General features: G+C 40.4%; 1 protein-coding gene across 4 annotated transcripts in view; it reads left to right on the top strand.

Annotated features, from left to right (window-relative positions):
- The window catches only part of syngap1a (synaptic Ras GTPase activating protein 1a), a 49,986-nt gene extending 30,645 nt beyond the window's left edge, over positions 1–19,341 (top strand). For 3 of the 4 annotated variants that reach the window (XM_028964566.1, XM_028964565.1, XM_028964567.1), the window contains exons 11-21: positions 159–303; positions 911–1,147; positions 5,242–5,443; positions 5,831–6,009; positions 6,100–6,301; positions 6,994–7,590; positions 9,409–9,843; positions 9,992–10,165; positions 10,699–10,910; positions 12,060–12,132; positions 14,238–19,341. In XM_028964566.1, the coding sequence (XP_028820399.1) occupies positions 159–303; positions 911–1,147; positions 5,242–5,443; positions 5,831–6,009; positions 6,100–6,301; positions 6,994–7,590; positions 9,409–9,843; positions 9,992–10,165; positions 10,699–10,910; positions 12,060–12,132; positions 14,238–14,495 (2,714 nt within the window). In that variant the 3' untranslated portion in view covers positions 14,496–19,341. Of the gene's footprint in view, positions 1–158; positions 304–910; positions 1,148–5,241; positions 5,444–5,830; positions 6,010–6,099; positions 6,302–6,993; positions 7,591–9,408; positions 9,844–9,991; positions 10,166–10,698; positions 10,911–12,059; positions 12,142–14,237 lie in introns of all 4 variants that reach the window. The other variant, XM_028964568.1, reaches the window with a different exon arrangement.
- The last annotated feature ends 310 nt before the right edge of the window (positions 19,342–19,651 follow it).

Here is a 19,651-nt window from a genome sequence, read left to right as displayed (position 1 = left end):
GGCACACCAGTACTCCAGCTTGTACCAAAAGTTTGTGCCATAGAATGCTCCCATGTAATATTATTACGCAAGATGTACTTGGCTCTCCTTCTTCCCTAGACCCCCTGGTATGCTATTTTTTTCTCGTCTGTAATGAGAGGGATCATTATGTTTTGCAGGCGACTTTATTCGTGCCTTGTATGAATCAGAAGAGAATTGTGAAGTCGACCCCATGCGAACCCTGCCCTCTGTCCTCAATGACCATCAGGCTAATTTGCGCATGTGCTGTGAGTTGGCTCTGTGCAAGATTGTCAACTCGCACTGGTAAGTGGAGAACCCACCCTGTCTCTCAATGAACAAGAAGTGAGACAGTAACAGTAAGTCAGTGTAATTCACTGCGGTATCTGTACTTTGCTGATGTTTTTGTATTTTCAATGTGAAATGTAATTCTTTTTAGGATGCATTATGGTAAATCTGTTATTGATTTTTTAAGTGTGCATATTGTGCAGCTCCATGCACACTCTGTCTTTAATCCTTTAATTTCTTTTCTAGTTACAGTACAGGCATAAAGCTAAAGTTGATTTAAAGAAGATTTATAATAATTAAATAGTAGTATAATAATAATAATAATAATAAACATGCATACGTTTTAGCAGATGAACCTCCGATGATCTCCTGCCCGCCCCTGATTGGTGCACTCAGGGAACACATTATTTTGAAATAATGTTATTAACCATTCTTCAGTATTAGGCTATTATTAGATGAACATTTTTAAATGGTGTCATTCACAGTAGCTGGGATGAGTAGAAGTTCATTTTGTGTCTTTTGCACTCCCGTGCACTCTGAAATTCACACTTGACAAAACCCTGGCAGAATCTTCAAGTTGCTGTCATGGACCAGGCATTTTTTTTTCCTCTTTTCCCTTCTGCAGTGTGTTCCCACGGGAACTAAAGGAAGTCTTTGCATCCTGGCGGGTGCGATGCGCCGAACGTGGACGGGAAGACATTGCTGATCACTTGATAAGCTCTTCGCTATTCCTGCGGTTCTTGTGTCCGGCCGTCATGTCGCCTTCTCTCTTCAACCTGACTCAGGAGTACCCGGGTGAAAGGACGTCTCGTACCCTCACGCTCATCGCCAAGGTGGTGCAGAACCTGGCCAGCTTCTCCAAGTCAGTCACTAGGGTCCACCAGCATTCAGGCTAATTTTATGTCCAAATATACGCCCATGAAGTTGTTAGTGTCTGGAAAAGCTGGTGTTTTCTCTAAATTTGTCTCAATAGCACTGTTCAAATGGGTGGTGGCACGTAGCTGTGATATTTCCTCCATTGCCTTAACCCTCATTTCTGTCTGTTATGTCCATCATTATCCTGGAATACAGCTGTCTCCATGCATTGTGCGTTATTTTAATGTGCAATTTCAATCCAGTTGTTTTGATGTACGGTACATTTGGAAAATATTCCTACATTTTGTTATGTTAAAGCCTTATTCCAAAATTGATTAAATTATTTTTTTCCCTCAAAATTATACACATCAACCCATAATGACAATATTTACTTGAGGTTTTGGCAAATTTATAAAAAATAAATAAAATGAAAAATCACATGTACATTAAGTATTCACAGCCTTGAAACTCTAAACTGAGGTCAAGTGCCTCCTGTTTCCCCTGATCATACTTGAGATGTTTCTGCAAAAAAAAAAAAAAGACAGGATTGTCTCCAGGCACAAATCTGGGGAAGGTTACAGAAAAATTTCTTCTGCTTTGAAGGTCACCATGAGGACAGTGGCCTCCATCATCTGTAAGTGGAAGACGTTCAAAACCAACAGGAGCGTAAACTGAGCGATTGGGGGGAAAAGGGCCTTAGTCAGGGAGGTGGCCAAGAACCCAATGGTCACTCTGTAGAAGCTCCAGAGGTCCTCTTTGGACAGAGGAAAACCTTCTTTGCATCAATCTTCCAATCAGGCCTGTATGGTAGAGTGACCAGACGGAAGCCACTTTTTAGTAAAAGGCACATGACAACCTACCATAATTTAATCACGTTATTATATTGTGGTTTCTGTTTCCTTCAAGTCGGTAACCGTCTGATTATGGGGCCACTTCCTTAACCGCTAGGCTAATCACTGCTTTTAGTTGACTGAAACTTGACCAGACTAGATTTGACGCAAAGACAAGACTATGGCCGCCAAAAACATGTTTTTCAGCTGAAGGAACAGGGTGGTCAGGATGGAGGGAAAGATGACTGCTGCAATGTACAGACACGTCCTGGATGAAAACCTGCTCCAGAGCGCTTTTGACGGTTCATCATTCAGCAGGACAACACCCTAAACACACAGCCAAGATATCAAATGACAACTTGAGTTGTCCTTGAGAGGCTTAGTCAGAGCCCAGACTTGAATCTGATTGAACATCTCTGGAGATCTTAACATGGCTGCACCGAAGCTTCCCATCCAACCTGCTGGAGCTTGAGAGATGCTGCAAAGAGGAATGGGCATAACTGGCCAAGAATAGGTGTCATATTCAAAAAGACCTGAGGCTGTAATTGCTGCCAAAGGTGCATTGACAAAGTATTGAGCAAAGGCTGTGACGACCAATGGCTGAGGGGGAAAAGAACATCATGGTTACGGGGATTTATGTAAATGGTGCATGGGCCAAAAAAAGGAAAACTAAAACAAGATGAACCCATAGTTGTGTGCCATTCACCAGAACTGAGGACAAAAGCACAGGATAAGTCTCTGTGTACACATTAATGCAGCCACGTCACCCAGCGGCTGCCCCTCTTTCTTTATGGTGCCCTGATTGATCAGACCGGGTTCTACTCAGCTGTGGCCAATCAGGGCTCCTTTTCACGCCCATGGCTCCCAGCTGTGATTTTTCAGTTTTTTTTTTTTTTGGTTTTTATAAATTTGGCAAAACATCAAGTAAACTTTTTTCAAGTAAACTTTTTACATGGGGTGTTGTGTGTAGAATTCTGAGGAAAAAATGGATCAATTTTGGAATAAGGAAAAATAAATTGATGCCGTGTGAATACTTTCCGGATGCACCGCATATAATGTATTCAGTCATAGATCTCAGATCATAGATCAGGTCTTCAGACATAAACAGATAAACTTGCTATTTAAAAATGAGAGGACCATAGATGATGATTGACATGATGAGGATTGACACTCTCACTCATTTGTTATTCTGGAAATGTCATTGTCATTAGATTTTTGAATGTCCCCCATCATTTTATGTCTTTAATATCAACTCAAAAATATCCCTCTAGGGGGATAAATATTTCTTCAATCAACTTTAACTACTTGTTAAACTATGTACCAGTCTTCAGTCTCAGACAATGATCACTATGTAGAGGGGAGGGCTGTCTGTGGGGTTACATAATGTGGGCTGTTTGTAGATGGTTTATTACTAGTTTTCATTATTAGCTTTATTATTAGTTCTTATTGCCATACATGAAGAAAAGTCCACTATCTGCAGACAGCAGTTTCTTGGCAGTTTTCTTGATCCCATGTCCTGTCTGTTTTATATAGCCTGAGAGAATGTTATTAATTGAGTGCTACAATCCTTAGTTGTTTATTTATAATTTATTTATGATTTTTTGATTGTTCATTTAAATTTTTTGTTCAATTTATTTTTATTCATTTTGTGTTGTGTTGTATTGTATTGTGTTGTGTGGTTTCTAATTCAAAATGTTTGATTTGTCCTATATTGTGTGTGCATAGCTATATTATTTAGATTTATTCACACCACAAAAAGGTGTTTCGGCTTTCTTTACAGACATGAAAAGTAACCAGCAACAAGGGAAGGTGAATATGTTACCACCGAAAATTTGACCTCTTTGCTGTCCATGACATTTGGCGTTTCATGATCAAGGTTTTCATGATTTAAAAAAAGCAGATAAATTATGGCATAAGAATTCAGCCTCTTCTCTTTCACCAGTTTCTCCCTTTTTTAACTGCAAATGCATGTAATTTAAAGTGCTTATATCACATTAATCTGCAAATACCCTGCCATTCAAAAAGTTTAGAAATGCCCTTTAGAAAAGAGAACATTTTTTGTTATTTTGTTAAAAAAATTAATAAAATTAAGTTAAAACAATGCTGCCAAGACATTGTTAATGTTGTAATTGATAATGGTAGCTGGAAATGGCTAGATTTATGGAACATCTTTCTAAATAGTATATAGTAGTATATTTTACATATATATTTTTGCAAGAATATGAGACAGCCCTAAATATGATTCATCCCCAAGCCTTATTAAAACACTTGTTTCAAAATATTTGCCGTAATTTCTTGCCTTTTTGTCCAGACCCTGAATATTAAGACAGCACCACATTTGTAGATGTACTTGAAGGAAAAAACATTAGGTCAATTTGGTAACACAATCTCCAAATTGTTTCCAAGACTGTTGGAACAACGATCACTGATTTGTTTGACTCGTTTCAGACATTCTGTCTGTTTTCTCCCGTGCAATAAAGTGGCATTCGTGCTAAGTGAACTGGCAAAGTCGTAGTAGGCCTTAATGTGTGTATATTTTTAGACACCCTTGCTGTTTCAATTAAAGAAGATTATGGCCACATTTTTAATGCATTAGTGTGCTCAGTTGGCTAGTACATTTGTGTAGCAGCACAATGCTTTATTATACAGAGATCTTTGCTTTATACCACGTATGTAAATAGTTTCATTATCCAAACCAAAACATTTGGAAGCTTTGAGATTTCAAGATACATACATTATGCATTAAGATTTCGTAGGCATTTGTTTTTTGCCTCTGAATTATTAACATCATAGTTAGCACTCATAATCCTGTGAGAACAGACTGTGCTTTTTATATTTTATAGTGTGCTCTGCACCATAAATTATGGTTACAGTGCATAAAACGCACTGCAATTTAGCATCATACTGCATGCACAGCATCATGCATCTTCCTGTTTTTAATGTTTTAGTCATTAAAAAATCTGAAACAATAGTTTTTAAGTGAATTGTATCCCATGGTTAGAAAGGGCTGTATGATGACAACAAGTCTTGCCCTTATCTTCCTTTTCTGCCTCAATTCCTCTGTTTCCTCATACCCACCCTTTCTCCATATTCACTGTTTCTCATATTTCATTTATGCTTGTCACCTCAACAATTCTCAACAACCTTTCCCCTTCATTCTGTTCCACTGTCACCCTCCATCACCCTCTCTCTGTCCCTCTTCCTGCCATCCCGTTTCTCTCCCTCCCACACTCTTTTTTTTTTCCTTCTTCTTTTTTATCCCCTATGACAGATTCAGTGGCAAGGATGACTACATGTGTTTCATGAATGAGTTCCTGGAGATGGAGTGGGGCTCCATGCAGCAGTTCCTGTATGAAATATCTAACCTGGAGTGTGGGAGCAACACCGGTGCCTTCGAGGGCTACATAGACCTGGGCCGAGAGCTGTCCATGCTGCACAGTTTGCTGTGGGACGTCATGGCCCAGCTTAGCAAGGTCACAAGATATCAATTTTACCTAAAACATTCAGGGGGAAAAAAACCCACTCCTGTAGGATCTGAAATGTTATGTAGACCCACACCATACTGCGGTTGCTGCTACGGTTGTCTTATTTCCAAGAGAACGTAGAAATTTACGTGTAATAAATAACGTATAACTAGACGAACGTAGGTGAAGAACGTGGGAATGTTTGCAATTTACTGCAGCCAGCCGGCAGCTGTCAGACCTGTGGTGCGTTTTTTTTCTATGCCCTTGAACCCGTATGCTGGGTTCAGTGGAACTTGATAGAGATCAGAATATGCCTGCATTAGAAAAAAAGGTTCAATTCATACTCCATATGAATACTCCATACTCCAAAAATGACCAAATTTCTATACCTTGCAGGACGCCATACTTAAACTCGGGCCCCTACCAAGAATCCTGAATGATATCAGCGTCGCCCTGAGGAACCCACAGCTACACCGACAGGCAACACACCAGCCAGACGACAGACAGCCAATCTCGAGGCCTGCCCGGATGATGGCTTCTGACTTTCAGAGCCTCATGATGCGAGACCTCAACAGGTAGATAGTATTAATACCAGATCAGAATAGCAAAGATTTCATTAACTGATCCATGTTGTGGTTCTGTCCAATTATCTTCCCTCTGCCTAGCTCCATAGATATCTCTCGCCTGCCCTCCCCTTCATCGGGCTTGGCCACGGGCGGTCTTGCCTCTCACATGGGCATGGGACCTTTTGGCCACAGGGACAATCGGCCGTCGAAAGACGTGTTTTACGTGACCCGTCCTCCCTTAGCCCGATCCAGCCCCGCATATTGCACCAGTAGTTCAGACATCACTGAACCAGACCAAAAGGTACCGCAGCTGCAGAATGTGAATGCACTTCACTGCTGTAATTCTGTAAAACGTTCCTTTTAACCTATTATTATTATTTACTATATATTCACAGTAGGTCTTTGCTGAGAGCTGGAATCACCAGATTCTGAACATTTTGTTGGTCTCTCACTTGCCACACATTTGAAACGATCAGAACGTGAATATGTTTAATATAGTGTATGCATAACATAATAATGTTATATAATATGCAGAATTGGTGATTACAAGGTCCCACTGTGTTTTTCCATAAAGCAGTAACAGCAGAATGTAGAATGTCGAATGTGTCCCCACAGCAACGCATCCCAGTTGTAATGTGTTAAAACTTTGAGCAACACGCCTACATTTAGCATTGTGCCATGAAAATTAGTGGCGTTAAAGCAACTTGTCACGATTAACACTCTTAGTTTGACCTTTTGAACTATCTCACAGTGAAGCAGTTTTTTTATTAGGGCTATTTCACAAAAAAAAAAAAAAAAACACATACATTGAGTCGAATAAATGTGCAGCAAACCATGCAGACGTACATGCAGTTTTACTGCCAATGACCTAATGAGGCAAACTGCGTTAATTCTGACTTTTTTAATAGTATTGACGTATTACTATTTCTCTAAATATTTTAGAAATTGTGAGCTGAGTTTTGCGTCTCTTGTTGGTTTTTCTTTGGTTTTAAGGTGCTTAGTGTCAACAAAAGTGTCTCCATGATGGACCTCCAGGACTCGCGTATGAACAGCATCTCCAACCTCCACTCCATGGGCGACGTGCTGAACTCCTCGCAGGCATCAATCGCTGGTCTTGGCAGCTTTAGGGTCCTGAGTGGCGGTGGACCTCTGCGCGTTGGGGGCCGTGTCTCAGCCGGCTCCGGGGGTTCGAGCATGTCTGGGGGGCCGAGGCTGGGACAAATGGGGGTCGCCGTGGCAACAGACTCGCTCTCGCAGCAGCAGCAGCAACAGGCCGCTGCCATGCACTTGCCGCTTGCCTTCCAGAACCCCCTGTTCCACCTGGCCTCCGACGGGCCGCAGTACCACCCTCACCACCAGCCGCCGCCACCACCGCTCCTGCTGGCCCCAGAGCCCGAGAATGGCCACTCCGCATACGTACCGGCGTTCGGTCACGGCGGCTTCTCCCGCAGCGAAGATCTGTCCGCGCTGCGCTCCCAGAGCAGCATGGTGCAGTCCAGCGTCATCCACTCCCACAGCTACAGCGATGACTTCACTCGGCAGAACCAGGAAGCGGATTATGCCCGACGGCAGCTGTCACTCCAGGTGCAGGTAAGCAGGCCGCGGGTTCTCTTACTGAGGGGACAGGACCTGCTGTGCCGGCCCCGCATTGCATCATCAGATTTAGAGACTTGTTTTTTTCCGCCGCTGTGTGAGAAGTAGCTTGTCACATTCAGAGGTTAATCCATTCCAATGCATGACTTGAAACACTGAGAATTCTCAAGCTGGTCCTGCTAGTGGGCGTGGTTCCAAGATCACATTTAGATCACATTTTGTTTTAAATCCCTGGTTTAAATTGACTAGAAATTGGAACTGGGTTGAGTGAGAGTTGTCAATCATATCTAAGAGCTGTTGCCTTTTTGGATATATATATATTAAACCATCTTTACATCATTTTGTCGATGTAAGATACATGTTATGACGTGCAAACATGCACCAAGCACCTTGTCTTATGTAGCTCTGGGAAAAAATAGCCCTTTTGGGAAGATTAGGTGGAAGAAAGCATTAAACACATGTAATGTATTACAGCATCGGGTAGATTAATCACGGTAAACATTATTCAGTAACATTAGGCTTTATTCTAACCACAGAGGAACAGAGTTGACGGGGGTTAATAGGATTAATAGGACATAATTAACAGCATGATGCAATTACTTGGAACATTATAATGTTTTGTTTACTTCTGTTATATAATGCCCACAGTGTTATTTTTACGTCTGTCTGGTGGGAGTTTTCAGTGCCAATATACGACTGTTTATCTCACTTCATCTTTTTCTTTTTTTCCTGCACATTTCGGTAACAGTTTCTTTATAGCTTGCATTTGTTCTTGTGCAGTGGTACCTGTAGTATAAAACATTGCATTTTGATGCAGATATGGTGATCATTCGATGAGCAGCTGTCTGATGGGTAGACCACAGAATGTGTGCCAAATTTGATGTGCTTTAGTAAGGTGTCATCTGTCGTGTTTGCCACCCAGATGCCAACACTGCCGTTAGCACAGCTTATTTGCAGCTCTCCAGTATGCATGTTTACTACTGTTCCCATTAGATAGACAAATGCTTATTCTGAAGAATTTTTTTTTTTTACCTTGACTTGGTACATTTGATCATTTGATAATGAAACACAATTATCACAGAAGCTTCAAAAGCAAATGTCTACAGAGGTTTTACCCACAGGACACAATGAAGGAGTTATGCAATGGACTGAAATTTTGTTTTGTTTACACAGACATCAGGATTGGACCTGATGAAAATGGATTATTGTGTAGTAATGCAAAATGACTGAGGTTCATAAAAAAGCTCAGTTTGCTAGGGGATCCTTGAGGCAAATGGCAAGTTTCAAAATACAGTACTGTAGAGTACAGTACAGTGCCAGAACTGAATAACCTCAACACATCTCATTCCCACTCGCTGAATTTCTCTCTAAAGCCAGAGGCTTCTTTTTAAACACCATTGTAAGCAGTGGTGGACAAAGTTCTTCAGATACCCAAGGTTAACATTACTAGAGTAAAAGTAGATGTCCTCTCCTTCTCTTGGCCAAAAGTACATAATCTTCAAAATGCATTTATGAAAGTAAAAGGACTGTCTTTTTAATGTTGGACTTCATTTTGTAAGACTTCTCTTGCTTAAGCAACACATTTTAGGTAAAAAGACTCAAATATCACAACCCATTCCTTAGTTTTGCACTAATGTCTATTAAAATGATCAAAAGATACATTGAAGAAAATATTTCCTTAAGGTGGATATGAGAAAAGTTGGCAAAAGTTGAGTTTTTCCGAATGAATGTGTAGGAGTGGAATGTTACATAACAGACTAGAACCGAGCTTGAGAAATAACTGCAGGTCCTGATGAACCATGGTGCATTTTACAGGAGAATCTCCAGCAGCAGGTGCTGATGGGCATTCCCCCACAGGCCATGTCGGCTTCAGTAGCCACTCCCCCCACCACCATTCACCCTGCCCGTCAGGCCTCTAAGGCCCCAACTCCACCCCAGAGAGTGAAGCCCCAACCCTCTCACCAGCTGTCTGTCAGCTCGGCCGCCAACTCGACCCCCCCGAAGGTCCGTCCGCAGAGCGGGAACCTCTTGCAATCCCCGGAGTCGAGTTTTGGGGCCAGGCCAGCTCCGCGGCAGCAGCTCTCTGTGAAAGATGGACCAGCCCCAGGTCTGGTGCACCAAGCAAGCAGTGCGTTGGAGAACCAGACCCAAAAGGAGGCCACAACTGAAACGACTGAGCCCAGCCCGGCCGCGCCCAAGCCGCCACAGCAACAGCAGCAGCACCTACTCAAGCCAACAGGCAATAAGCAAGTGAGTAGCTACAATTTCAGCACACTTTCCTATAAAAGGGAAAATCCCGGCATAATCAAACTGTCCAATCAATCAATCCAAATCAAAGTGTCTACAAAACGAGGTAAAATGAAATGTGCCAATTCTTGCATTTCTCTCTGCTGTGCAGACCTCAAAGTCACCGTCGACCTTGAACCCGCCCACCCCAGCCTCAGAGCGCACAGTGGCATGGGTGTCCAACATGCCCCACCTGTCAGCTGACATCGAGAGCCTTCGTGTGGACAGGGAAGACATAAAGCTGAAGGACCACTCTAAAAGCATGGATGATTCACGGCTTGAGCGGGTCAGTTCCCATTATGATTAATTATTAATTATGCATCTCTTCTCAGTCCCACTCAACCCACAGCAGATTTTAATTATTCATTTACTAGCGTTACTGTTAGCAAATAAGATATATATTTCCATGGAAACCCCATCACTCCTCGTTCTACATGTTAGATGAGCAGGTCAACCAAATCCTACCAAACATGGAAAGGTCTGAGAACCGTATCATAAACGTTTGCACTGGTTTTAAAAATCTATAAAACTGTCCTTCCGACAAGTGGAGCATCTGGAGCATCAGCAAATGCTAGTTGGGCCTCACTGGTTGGACTGTATGTATGTATGTATGTATGTATGTATATATATATGTGGGTGTGTGTGTGTGTGTGTGTGTGTGTGTATATATATAGCATTTATTCGGTTTTACTGTAGATTGTGAAGTGGTAATTACACCTAAACAAGACACTAAATGAGTAAAAAGGTAAAGGATCTTGTTTTTTGTCATTTTGGGTGGCTACAGTGGAAACTGCATTAGCACGATCTCCATCTCCACAGGTTCGGGAGTATGAAGAGGAAATCAATTCCTTGAAGGAGCGGCTAATGATGTCTCACCGCAAGCTGGAGGAATATGAGAGGAGACTGCAGTCCCAGGAACAGCAGACCAGCAAGATCCTGCTCCAGTACCAGAGCCGCCTTGACGACAGCGAGAGAAGGCTACGGCTGCAGCAGGTGGAGAAAGACTCCCAAATCAAAGGCATCATAAACAGGTGAACTCGGCCGTGCCACTCCAAAAATTCCCATGAATAATAGCACGTTTTTTGCATTTTTCACCATTTTTCACTCTTTCCCTCCCAGTCACAATTGTCCAATTATTTCCATGCCATGTCACAGTTTCTCCTGGCTGGGTGAGGACAACCACAAGCTCTGTTCGAATCAAATGGATTCAGCCGACTGCTTTCATGAGTGAATCGAGACGCTCAAAGAGTACAGATCTGCTAGGCGTGTTCGCCGAATGTCCTCAATATAACTAAAATATTTGCTATGTTTTCAGTTTCATATTTTGTGCAACTTGTTGTTTATCTCCCAAAAAACACGTGAAAGATTCCAGCAGCCAACACAGAAACTATACTGGGTCTCTGTCCTTAGACATGTTCAAAATGTTCAAGTTAACAGCTATAATATGAATTAAGTAGCGTATAAACGTAGAATTTTAGAATGGAAAAATAATAATAGTACACCAGGTTGCAAGAACAGTAACTATTCATCTGAGACTACTGCCCATTAGATCTGAGATCTGCCACCTGCTGGACATGTCCTGTCTTTGTTTTATTTGCTTATACAAGGTCATTTAGATCTTTGTTTTCTGTTCCGGTTGGTCTCGTTCTTTGGCTCTTTGCATTTTGCTAATAACACTAGTCACCGTGTCTTTTTTTTTTTGGTGCTGTAGATGAGACCTGTATATATTAAATTACCTTGAGATTCCAGGCAACATTCTTCCAGGCAACGTTCATGTTAGGGGTCGCCACAGCAGATCAACCAATTTTAGATTTAAATGCATCAATTACACACAAAAAAAGAGATCTCACAGCCATCCGACTACTATTCAGTAGTCGATGCCAATTCACCCAACACAACACAAAAAATGTTTTGTTTTTTTTTTCTTCATATATGATGACTTTAGCATCGTTATATACCATCTGGTTTAGGGTTGCACACTCCTGAGCAGTGACAATGCAAGCTTTTCTTTCATAGAAGGATCTATTATGGCATCACTTGGATCAGTTATGGTATTTCTGAAATTGCTTGCATAGACAAAGAAATTGCTTTTGTGCATGCATTTGAGTGAGACACTTTTGCCACTTTAGCCCACCTTGCTGGTTTCTGTGTGCATATGTATTTTCTCCACTCTTCAACAGGCTCATGGCAGTGGAGGATGAGTTGCGAACTGGGGCTATTCCTGATATCAAGTCCCGAATTTTCACAGAGCAGGTTTGTTAGGTCTGTTTGAGTCTGCCTTCATTACATGTTTCATTGTATAAAAGCATGCAGAATGTCAATTATTTCTTTGCATTAAAAAGAAATAATTATTTCTGATTAAAAGTGCTTAATAGAGCTGAAATAACGACTGCATGTTTTTCTGCTAACATAATTGCTGATATTATAAATAGGTGTGTTTTATGAAGTGTTTATGAATATATTGGAATGAATGACTATTTATACTCTGAATTTTAACAGGATTTAATAACCTGCATAATTTGCTCCTGCTTTATTACACCCTATGATTTACTTGCATAAAGCAGTGAAATCAAATGATGCATGCATTATCAAAACGTTAGAGCTAAAATTAACATTTGATTTGACTAAATTGGTTTGAAATATACAGAATATATGTTTCTGTTAAACTGTAGTGTCTGTGAAAAATGTATACACACACAGACACACACAGACACACACACACACACACACACACACACACACGGGTATTCAATGCACAAAATAGCAAGAATCTTAGCCTTGAGCCAATACACCAATACCACCAACATTCAGCTTTTTGCATTAATAATTTCTTAATTACACATTGTATTGCTAAATCCGAATAAGGTGTATGTAATGTAAAATACAGTACAGGCCAAAAGTTTGAACACATTCAATGTGTTTTCTTTATTTTCAGGACCATTTACGTTGGTAGATTCTCCCTGAACGCATCAAAACTATGAATGAACACTTGTGGAGTTATGTATTTAACAAAAAAAGGTGAAATAACTGAAACTCTCAATGAACTTCAAGAGGTCATCATCTGAAATGGTTCTCCGACAGTCTTGAAGGAGTTCCCAGAGGTGTTTAGCACTTGTTGGCCCCTTTGCCTTAACTCTGCGGTCCAGATCACCCCAAACCATCTCGGTTGGGTTCAGGTCTGGTGACCACTTTTTGTTAAGTACATAACTCCACATGTGTTCATTCATAGTTTTGATGCCTTCAGTGAGAATCTATCAACGTAAATGGTCATGAAAATAAAGAAAATACATTGAATGAGGTTTATTTAAACCTTTGGCCTGTACTGTATATACACTAATCATTGGTACAACGGAGATATTAACTGGTTTTGAATGTTCATGCTGTTAATTGCTTTGGTGCAACTGTTTCATGAAAGCTCCCAACAAATTGTGAAAGAGGAAGGGTTCAGAAATTTGGTTCAGAAAGGTTTCAGACAAATTAAGAGAGACAAGAAAAGGGATTCAGTGTCAACAGTGTTTCTGGTAAACTGAGACAATGTCATGGTGAAGGCATGCCGTAACCAGGGCTAAAGGCAGTCCAATTGAATATTTAGAGTGTGCAACTTCCTTTTTTGGACAGGCAATATATATACTAGAAGGTGCGTATATGCCTAGTAATGTTGCCATTGAGTGGATGTGCAATACCCTCTACAAGCCATTAGAGGTCAACCCAACTTTAGGGTGGGCAGACGTTGTAATTTACATTTTTCTTTTCTATTTCTGTCTTGCAAACAAAGTGGAAAAACTGTGTCATTTTCCATCTTGCTCTGCAAATTACTGCTGCGTAACTGCATGTTTTTCTTTAACCATCACCATGTGAATGCCATGTGCTCACATGATAAAAATGTCTGCATGGGGGGACAAATCCCTCTCTCTGCCTGAAGTTCATATCTTGATTATATATGTATATATCGAGGGGTGAGGACCAGGGGAGCAGATTATTTGTTCAAATTTGACATTACAATTAGTTAAATTATTACTGTTTTGGTCCCTCTATAGTTTTCACCCTTTAATATATATATATATATATATGGACTATTTTTCAAATTCATGGATTCATACAGAATGCTATAAACTCAACTATAAACTCAGTCATCATTACATATATTTTTTTCTACCTTTTAAAAATACAGTATTGGCCCTGGATATAATTTTTCACTCTTATTATACACCCCAAGTCTAGGCAAAAGCATGTCATGTTATATCTTGGCCAATCCAGTATTTGAATGAAATTACATTATGCATTAAGCACAGAATAAACAGCGTAGGTACGAGTAAACAAAGGCGACCTTCTGTCTCTGCATCTGCATGCTTCCTTAGGATGAGCAGTTCTCGTCTCTGGGCTCTGTGGACCCCTGTGTTGTGACCGGTGTGGAGGGGGTGATGCCCGGCTCGGAACACTCCTCTCTGGGTACCTCTTCAGCCGGGTCCCCCTGGAACAGCGCCCTCCCTCCCCTCCTGCACATCAGCCACAACGGGGAGCTGCAGGTCAGTCAAGCCTCGGCGACGGGGGCCGCCACCTCATGGGGCGCAGACAGAGCATCGATCCCGGGCCTTGTTGGGGGCAGGATTGGCTGAGATTTGGATGCCAACACAGAGCACAAGCCTTACCCTGAGCACTGAACCACTCCTCAGCCCCCACCGTTCATAATTTTTTATTTTTTTTGTGCCTGAGACAGAGAAAGAAATCTCATGCTGGAAAGGCAGGAACTTCATGCACTCTATAACAGAATCTCTTTTCTTTTTTGTTTTGTGAAACATAAAAACAAAAAAAAAAAAAAGAAGAAGAAAGCACAACTGTCATATTGTCTCATAATAATGCTTTTCTGGGTTTTTGTAGCTTACTGGAAAATATTTTGTTCCGTTGTAGTAAAAGTAGCTGCACTGGCAAAATCGCTTAAGCTTTGGAACTAGGAAGTTATGATAAATGGAAGTGTTGCATGGCTTCATTTATTGTTTATTGTGTTGACGTCATGAAGTTAAATTTTTTTTTTATGCTCACACAGCAGTGATCTTTATGTGTTATCGTATTTACAGTGCCATTGAATATCCCTCTCTTATCTCCAATATCATACTATTAAATCCCCAGGCTTCAGGCTCCTCCCACATTTTATATTGCCGCATATACAAATCCTCTATATATAAATAGCCTCAGTAGATTTTCAGAGTAACATTGAGTAAAAAATTACTTGTTTGTAAAAAACAATTATTAGTGAACTACTTATTTAATGGCATTGCTTCAGAACTGTACTATTCTCTTTTTCCATATTTTCATGATTGGCATCAAAAAGGCCTGAATGGACTGTATACAAAATATGAAAGACTGCAAATGGACAGATTATCCATTGAGAGGAGTGTAGTTTGCCTTAATGGATGTCCAGTCATCAACCACCAACCCACCTCCCCGTCACAACCATACAACCATATATATTTTTTTTCTGTCAACCTTACTTAACCTTCCCTCCTACTGGCACACGGAGGCCGCAGCGGGAAGCAGGAGGGACTGGCAGGAAGTCTTACTGGATGGATGTATTGGACGCCTGGAATCAACCAATGACACTTTACCAAGCTAAGCCATAATGTGGTTTTGAGGTGAAGGACGGGGCGGTCCCTGCTTGTCAAAGAACTTCACTCACCTCAACTCCACGCAGTTACCGTCCACAGTATGTTACTCTTGAGCCTTTACCCCCCGACAATCAGCTCTTTTTTTTCTGTAATAGTTTGTTCGAAAATTGTATTGTTGAATCCTAATACTGTATATGTAATTTTAGTTTATATACATAAACTATATATATATATAATATATATATATATAAACTATATGTAATTTTAGTTTTTATATATATATATAAAACAACAGAAAATGTTCATGCTGCCAAATGAATGTTCAAGTGCACTGGTGCAGCGTTCATGCAGCAGTTCGCCAGGCTGAACTGTTTCATGCCGTGTCCAACCAATACAGAAGGAGGAAGGGGTCCTGCAGAAATGGGTTCCTGTAGATAAACATCATTAGTCCAATCATTTTGTGCAGAAGTGTAAAATATTGAACCATACTCTTTGCTTTCCTGCCATTATGAGATTTCAAGCCATCCTTTGCCTCTTTTGGGTGAGAAGAATTGTATGGCAGAAAAGAAAATGGAACAACATAACACAATTCAATGCATTTGAGAGTGATGATGGTCCTTGAAAAGGGCTACTATGTTGGTTTGGGTTACGTTTCTTGCACAGGCACAATAAAACAAAAAGGCCGACGGACACAGACTTTCAGCAGGCCGTATCTTTGGTTAGGGGACATTCTGCCATGCATTTTAATTAGACTGAAGAGAGTCCAGAGGATCTGAAATAATAAGAATGTATTTGAATAAAACCTCTGTCACATGCTTTGTTACATCTCTGTTCAGACCTTGTACTCAGATACAATTTGGGGACCTTAAAGCTGAAAGTATAAATATTAAGGGGCCTTTTTTGACAATCAGACACACATCATATTGCACAAAAGTTGGCCGTTCTTTGCCTGCACAAAGCAGAAGAAGGGCGTCCCAATACACAGAGGTTAGAGACATTACACAGAAACTTAGACCAACTACAAAAGGGCCCTAACACGTGTCATAAAGAATTAGATCTCACTTCCCATTCGCCATCATTTAGTACATTGTCCCTTGGACTAGCATCATTGTTCACTGTTCTTTTTCAAGGGTTACGTTAAATGCAGCCCAGATATGTTATTTTCCCGACCCAAAACTATCCAAACTGGAATAAGTGTAAAGGAACAGCATGAACAAAGAAGAAAATGGCCTACAAAGCCCCTTATCTATCTGTAGATGCTATCTGTACAACGTCTAGTTTAAAATGTCCATCCCCTGAATTGAGATGCACCGTGTTGACGGTTGACATTGGCCTGGACCCATGACATCCAAATTCTCGTTGCCTCATCGCACTGTAATTGGTTTGGACTGTTCATTCTGCACGTATTCTCTCAATTTGTGAATACATAATGCATTTTTAATCTGAATTCAAGGTTTGAAGCAGAGATGGAGGTTCCAGGATAAATAAGTAAAAACGTCCACTAGTTTTGTGCTGAATGTACTCATGTACTAACCACTCAAGAAGTTTGTTCTGGACCGTTCTACTTTCAAATCCTGAAATGTCCTGTGGTGTGAACAGGGTCTTATATACTGGCACCAGTTGAACACTGGATGACCAATGAATGAAGGAATTTTAGGAAATGCGTGAGAAATAAGAACGAAATAAGATCTAAGCCATGAACAAATGGGTACATTGGACGGACGTCTCTGTGGCACAGGGTGGGAGTGATCCATGGTCTATATATATAGGGTTCAATTAGACTTGTACAATAAATTTGACCTTATTTAAAATTAAATGGTGAGATTAGGTTGTTGTTGTTGTTGCTTCATGACAATTGTGAGGATACACTAGCAATTTGAAGACTTTCTGTAGACCCTCTGCCAGTTTTTCGCAGACCCCCATTTGAGAACCTCTGGTCTAGACGGCAGTCTTTAATGTAAGCTTCAGGGCATTATTTAAAGGGTACACAGCCTTAGCACAACTGGTACCATCTGCTTGCTGCTTGCACCAGTGGAAGTTTCTTTTTGTTTGTTTGTGTCTTTTGAAAATGAAGGTGGGTGAATTATTAATAGCACTTGGATTTATTGGGGTTTTATTATTTTGTGTTTTTATGAAGGGGAATGTCATGCTAAGATAAATCAAGTTTGTACCAGGGAAGGTGCAAACTGTGTTATATGGTGTCTATGGTCGACACCTCATTTTAAGTATGATGCTTATTATACTACTAAGGTGAACTGATTTTTTTTTACTTTATTATTTGCTTTTTTCAGCCATTTCTGTTATGAGCGGTACAGGACTGCAGCTGAATCTCTTCTGATCAAGCCGCTCTTTTAAATGGGGCATGGAGGATTTTTGGTGGTTAAGCTGGATCATGCTTTAGTGTTGAAGTCGGTGTGTATATCTGCCCCTGAACACAAACGCTCAAAGTGTGTGAATCAATTGTAGGACGTGTGCTTTTTCTGTATGTGGATGAGTTTTCTTATTATTTTGTACAATAACAAGAGCCCTGACTAGAGAGGATCAGCATCAGCCAAAAAAGGCTAAATGCAGAACAGGAATTTACAACAAATTCCTCTTCAAATTGCAACTGTTCTTTGGAAAAACTGCTGAAATTGTTAATAAAATGAATAACGTGTGCATAATATTTCACATGTTATAGGTCTTTGTTACATCTATATCTATACATGGTCGTTGAAACATGCCTTGTAACAAATGTTATACAATCTAACTATGGATTTATGGATTGGCTTAAAAGCCTTGGTTCTCAAACTTTCGGTTCTCCAAGAACCACCATTACTATCGGCATCAGAAAAACTGTGACCTAAGACAGTAAAGTAATTTAATGTTATTTGTAAAATAAGTATTATGTACTTTTTAACTGCCATCCAGTGTCAAACACACAGCAAGTGAATATACTTAATGTACTAAATGGTCTTCATTGAGGATATTATTTAAAAAATTAAACTCCCGACTAGTGGGAGCTGGAGAACCACACGTACTAGTATTGAGAACCAAGGGCTATACAGTATGCTACTGTTCTTTATGGTATAGATACATGTAATAAGTCCTGGATAAAAGCATCCCCTTTAGAGAAAAGATTCTTAGGACAGAGTCTTGTTTTTGAAACGAGACGAGTTAAAGCAATACATAATCTAAAAAGTTGTTACAGGAATGTATGAATTCTGCTTTATCATTTGAAGAGAATAGACAAAAGATCACCATGCCGAGCTTTAGTACTATGGATTCATGTTTTCCTGTTACGGTGGGGCTTTGTGTCTAGTCACATATCAGCTTACAAAGCAGGGCTTTTCTAAAATAAAATTGATATAGATATAAATATATAGGTACCCAACCTGTATAGACCCTGAGAACTAACCTATTGGAAAAATGACAAATAAAATTTGTTTCCATGGCTGACAATCATTTGCTTTTCCCTTGCTAAACATTTCTGAGGCATCAAAGTGTTCACTGAATAATGTCCAGATCACGGTCAGAACAATCTGTGTGTTTCCGGTGTGTTATATCGAGAACAGTTGTCTGTGTTGTACAGCAAAATCTCTCAATGTGTTCGCTCCGTACTATTGATGCTTGTTCATAAGTGGAAATGAAGTCCTTACTGAGCTGAATTTGCTGCTGATAGAAGCACCATGTCAGGGACTGTCTGTGAATGATAGAGAAGGATTTGGCCATAAATACAAAATGAATATTTCATGGCAATGAGAAGACACCAGAGTTCTATGATATATGTAAAAAAAAATTATGAATGAGTAAAACTAAAGTCAAAGAATTATGTCATCCTGCGGTAAATGCAGAGGAAATAAATTTTGTTCTTTATGAAGACGTCTGTGTTTTCTTGCTGAGTGACCTTGTTTTGAGTCCGGGGTGTCCTTACATTATTTCATGTATTCCACTATAGACCAAAGACTGCATTATGACTCAGTGTGCGCAACCCAGTGAGTGTTCATCCTCCTGTAGGCAATGTCATCATGGAATCGTTTGAATTCAACCGAAGAACCTTGAAGAATGGCCATTCCCCGTCTCCTGAGGCTGTCTCTTTTGCTGCATTAGAGCCACTTCTATGCATCCCATGTCTCTTCCTCAGTTCCTGGCATCAGAAGCTAAATTATTGTAAACCTTTTACATTATCG

This window comes from Denticeps clupeoides, chromosome 20 (assembly GCF_900700375.1).
Source record: "Denticeps clupeoides chromosome 20, fDenClu1.1, whole genome shotgun sequence".
Lineage (NCBI taxonomy): Eukaryota > Metazoa > Chordata > Actinopteri > Clupeiformes > Denticipitidae > Denticeps > Denticeps clupeoides.
Note: the sequence above shows the minus strand (reverse complement) of the source record. Positions and strands in the feature narration are given on the sequence as shown.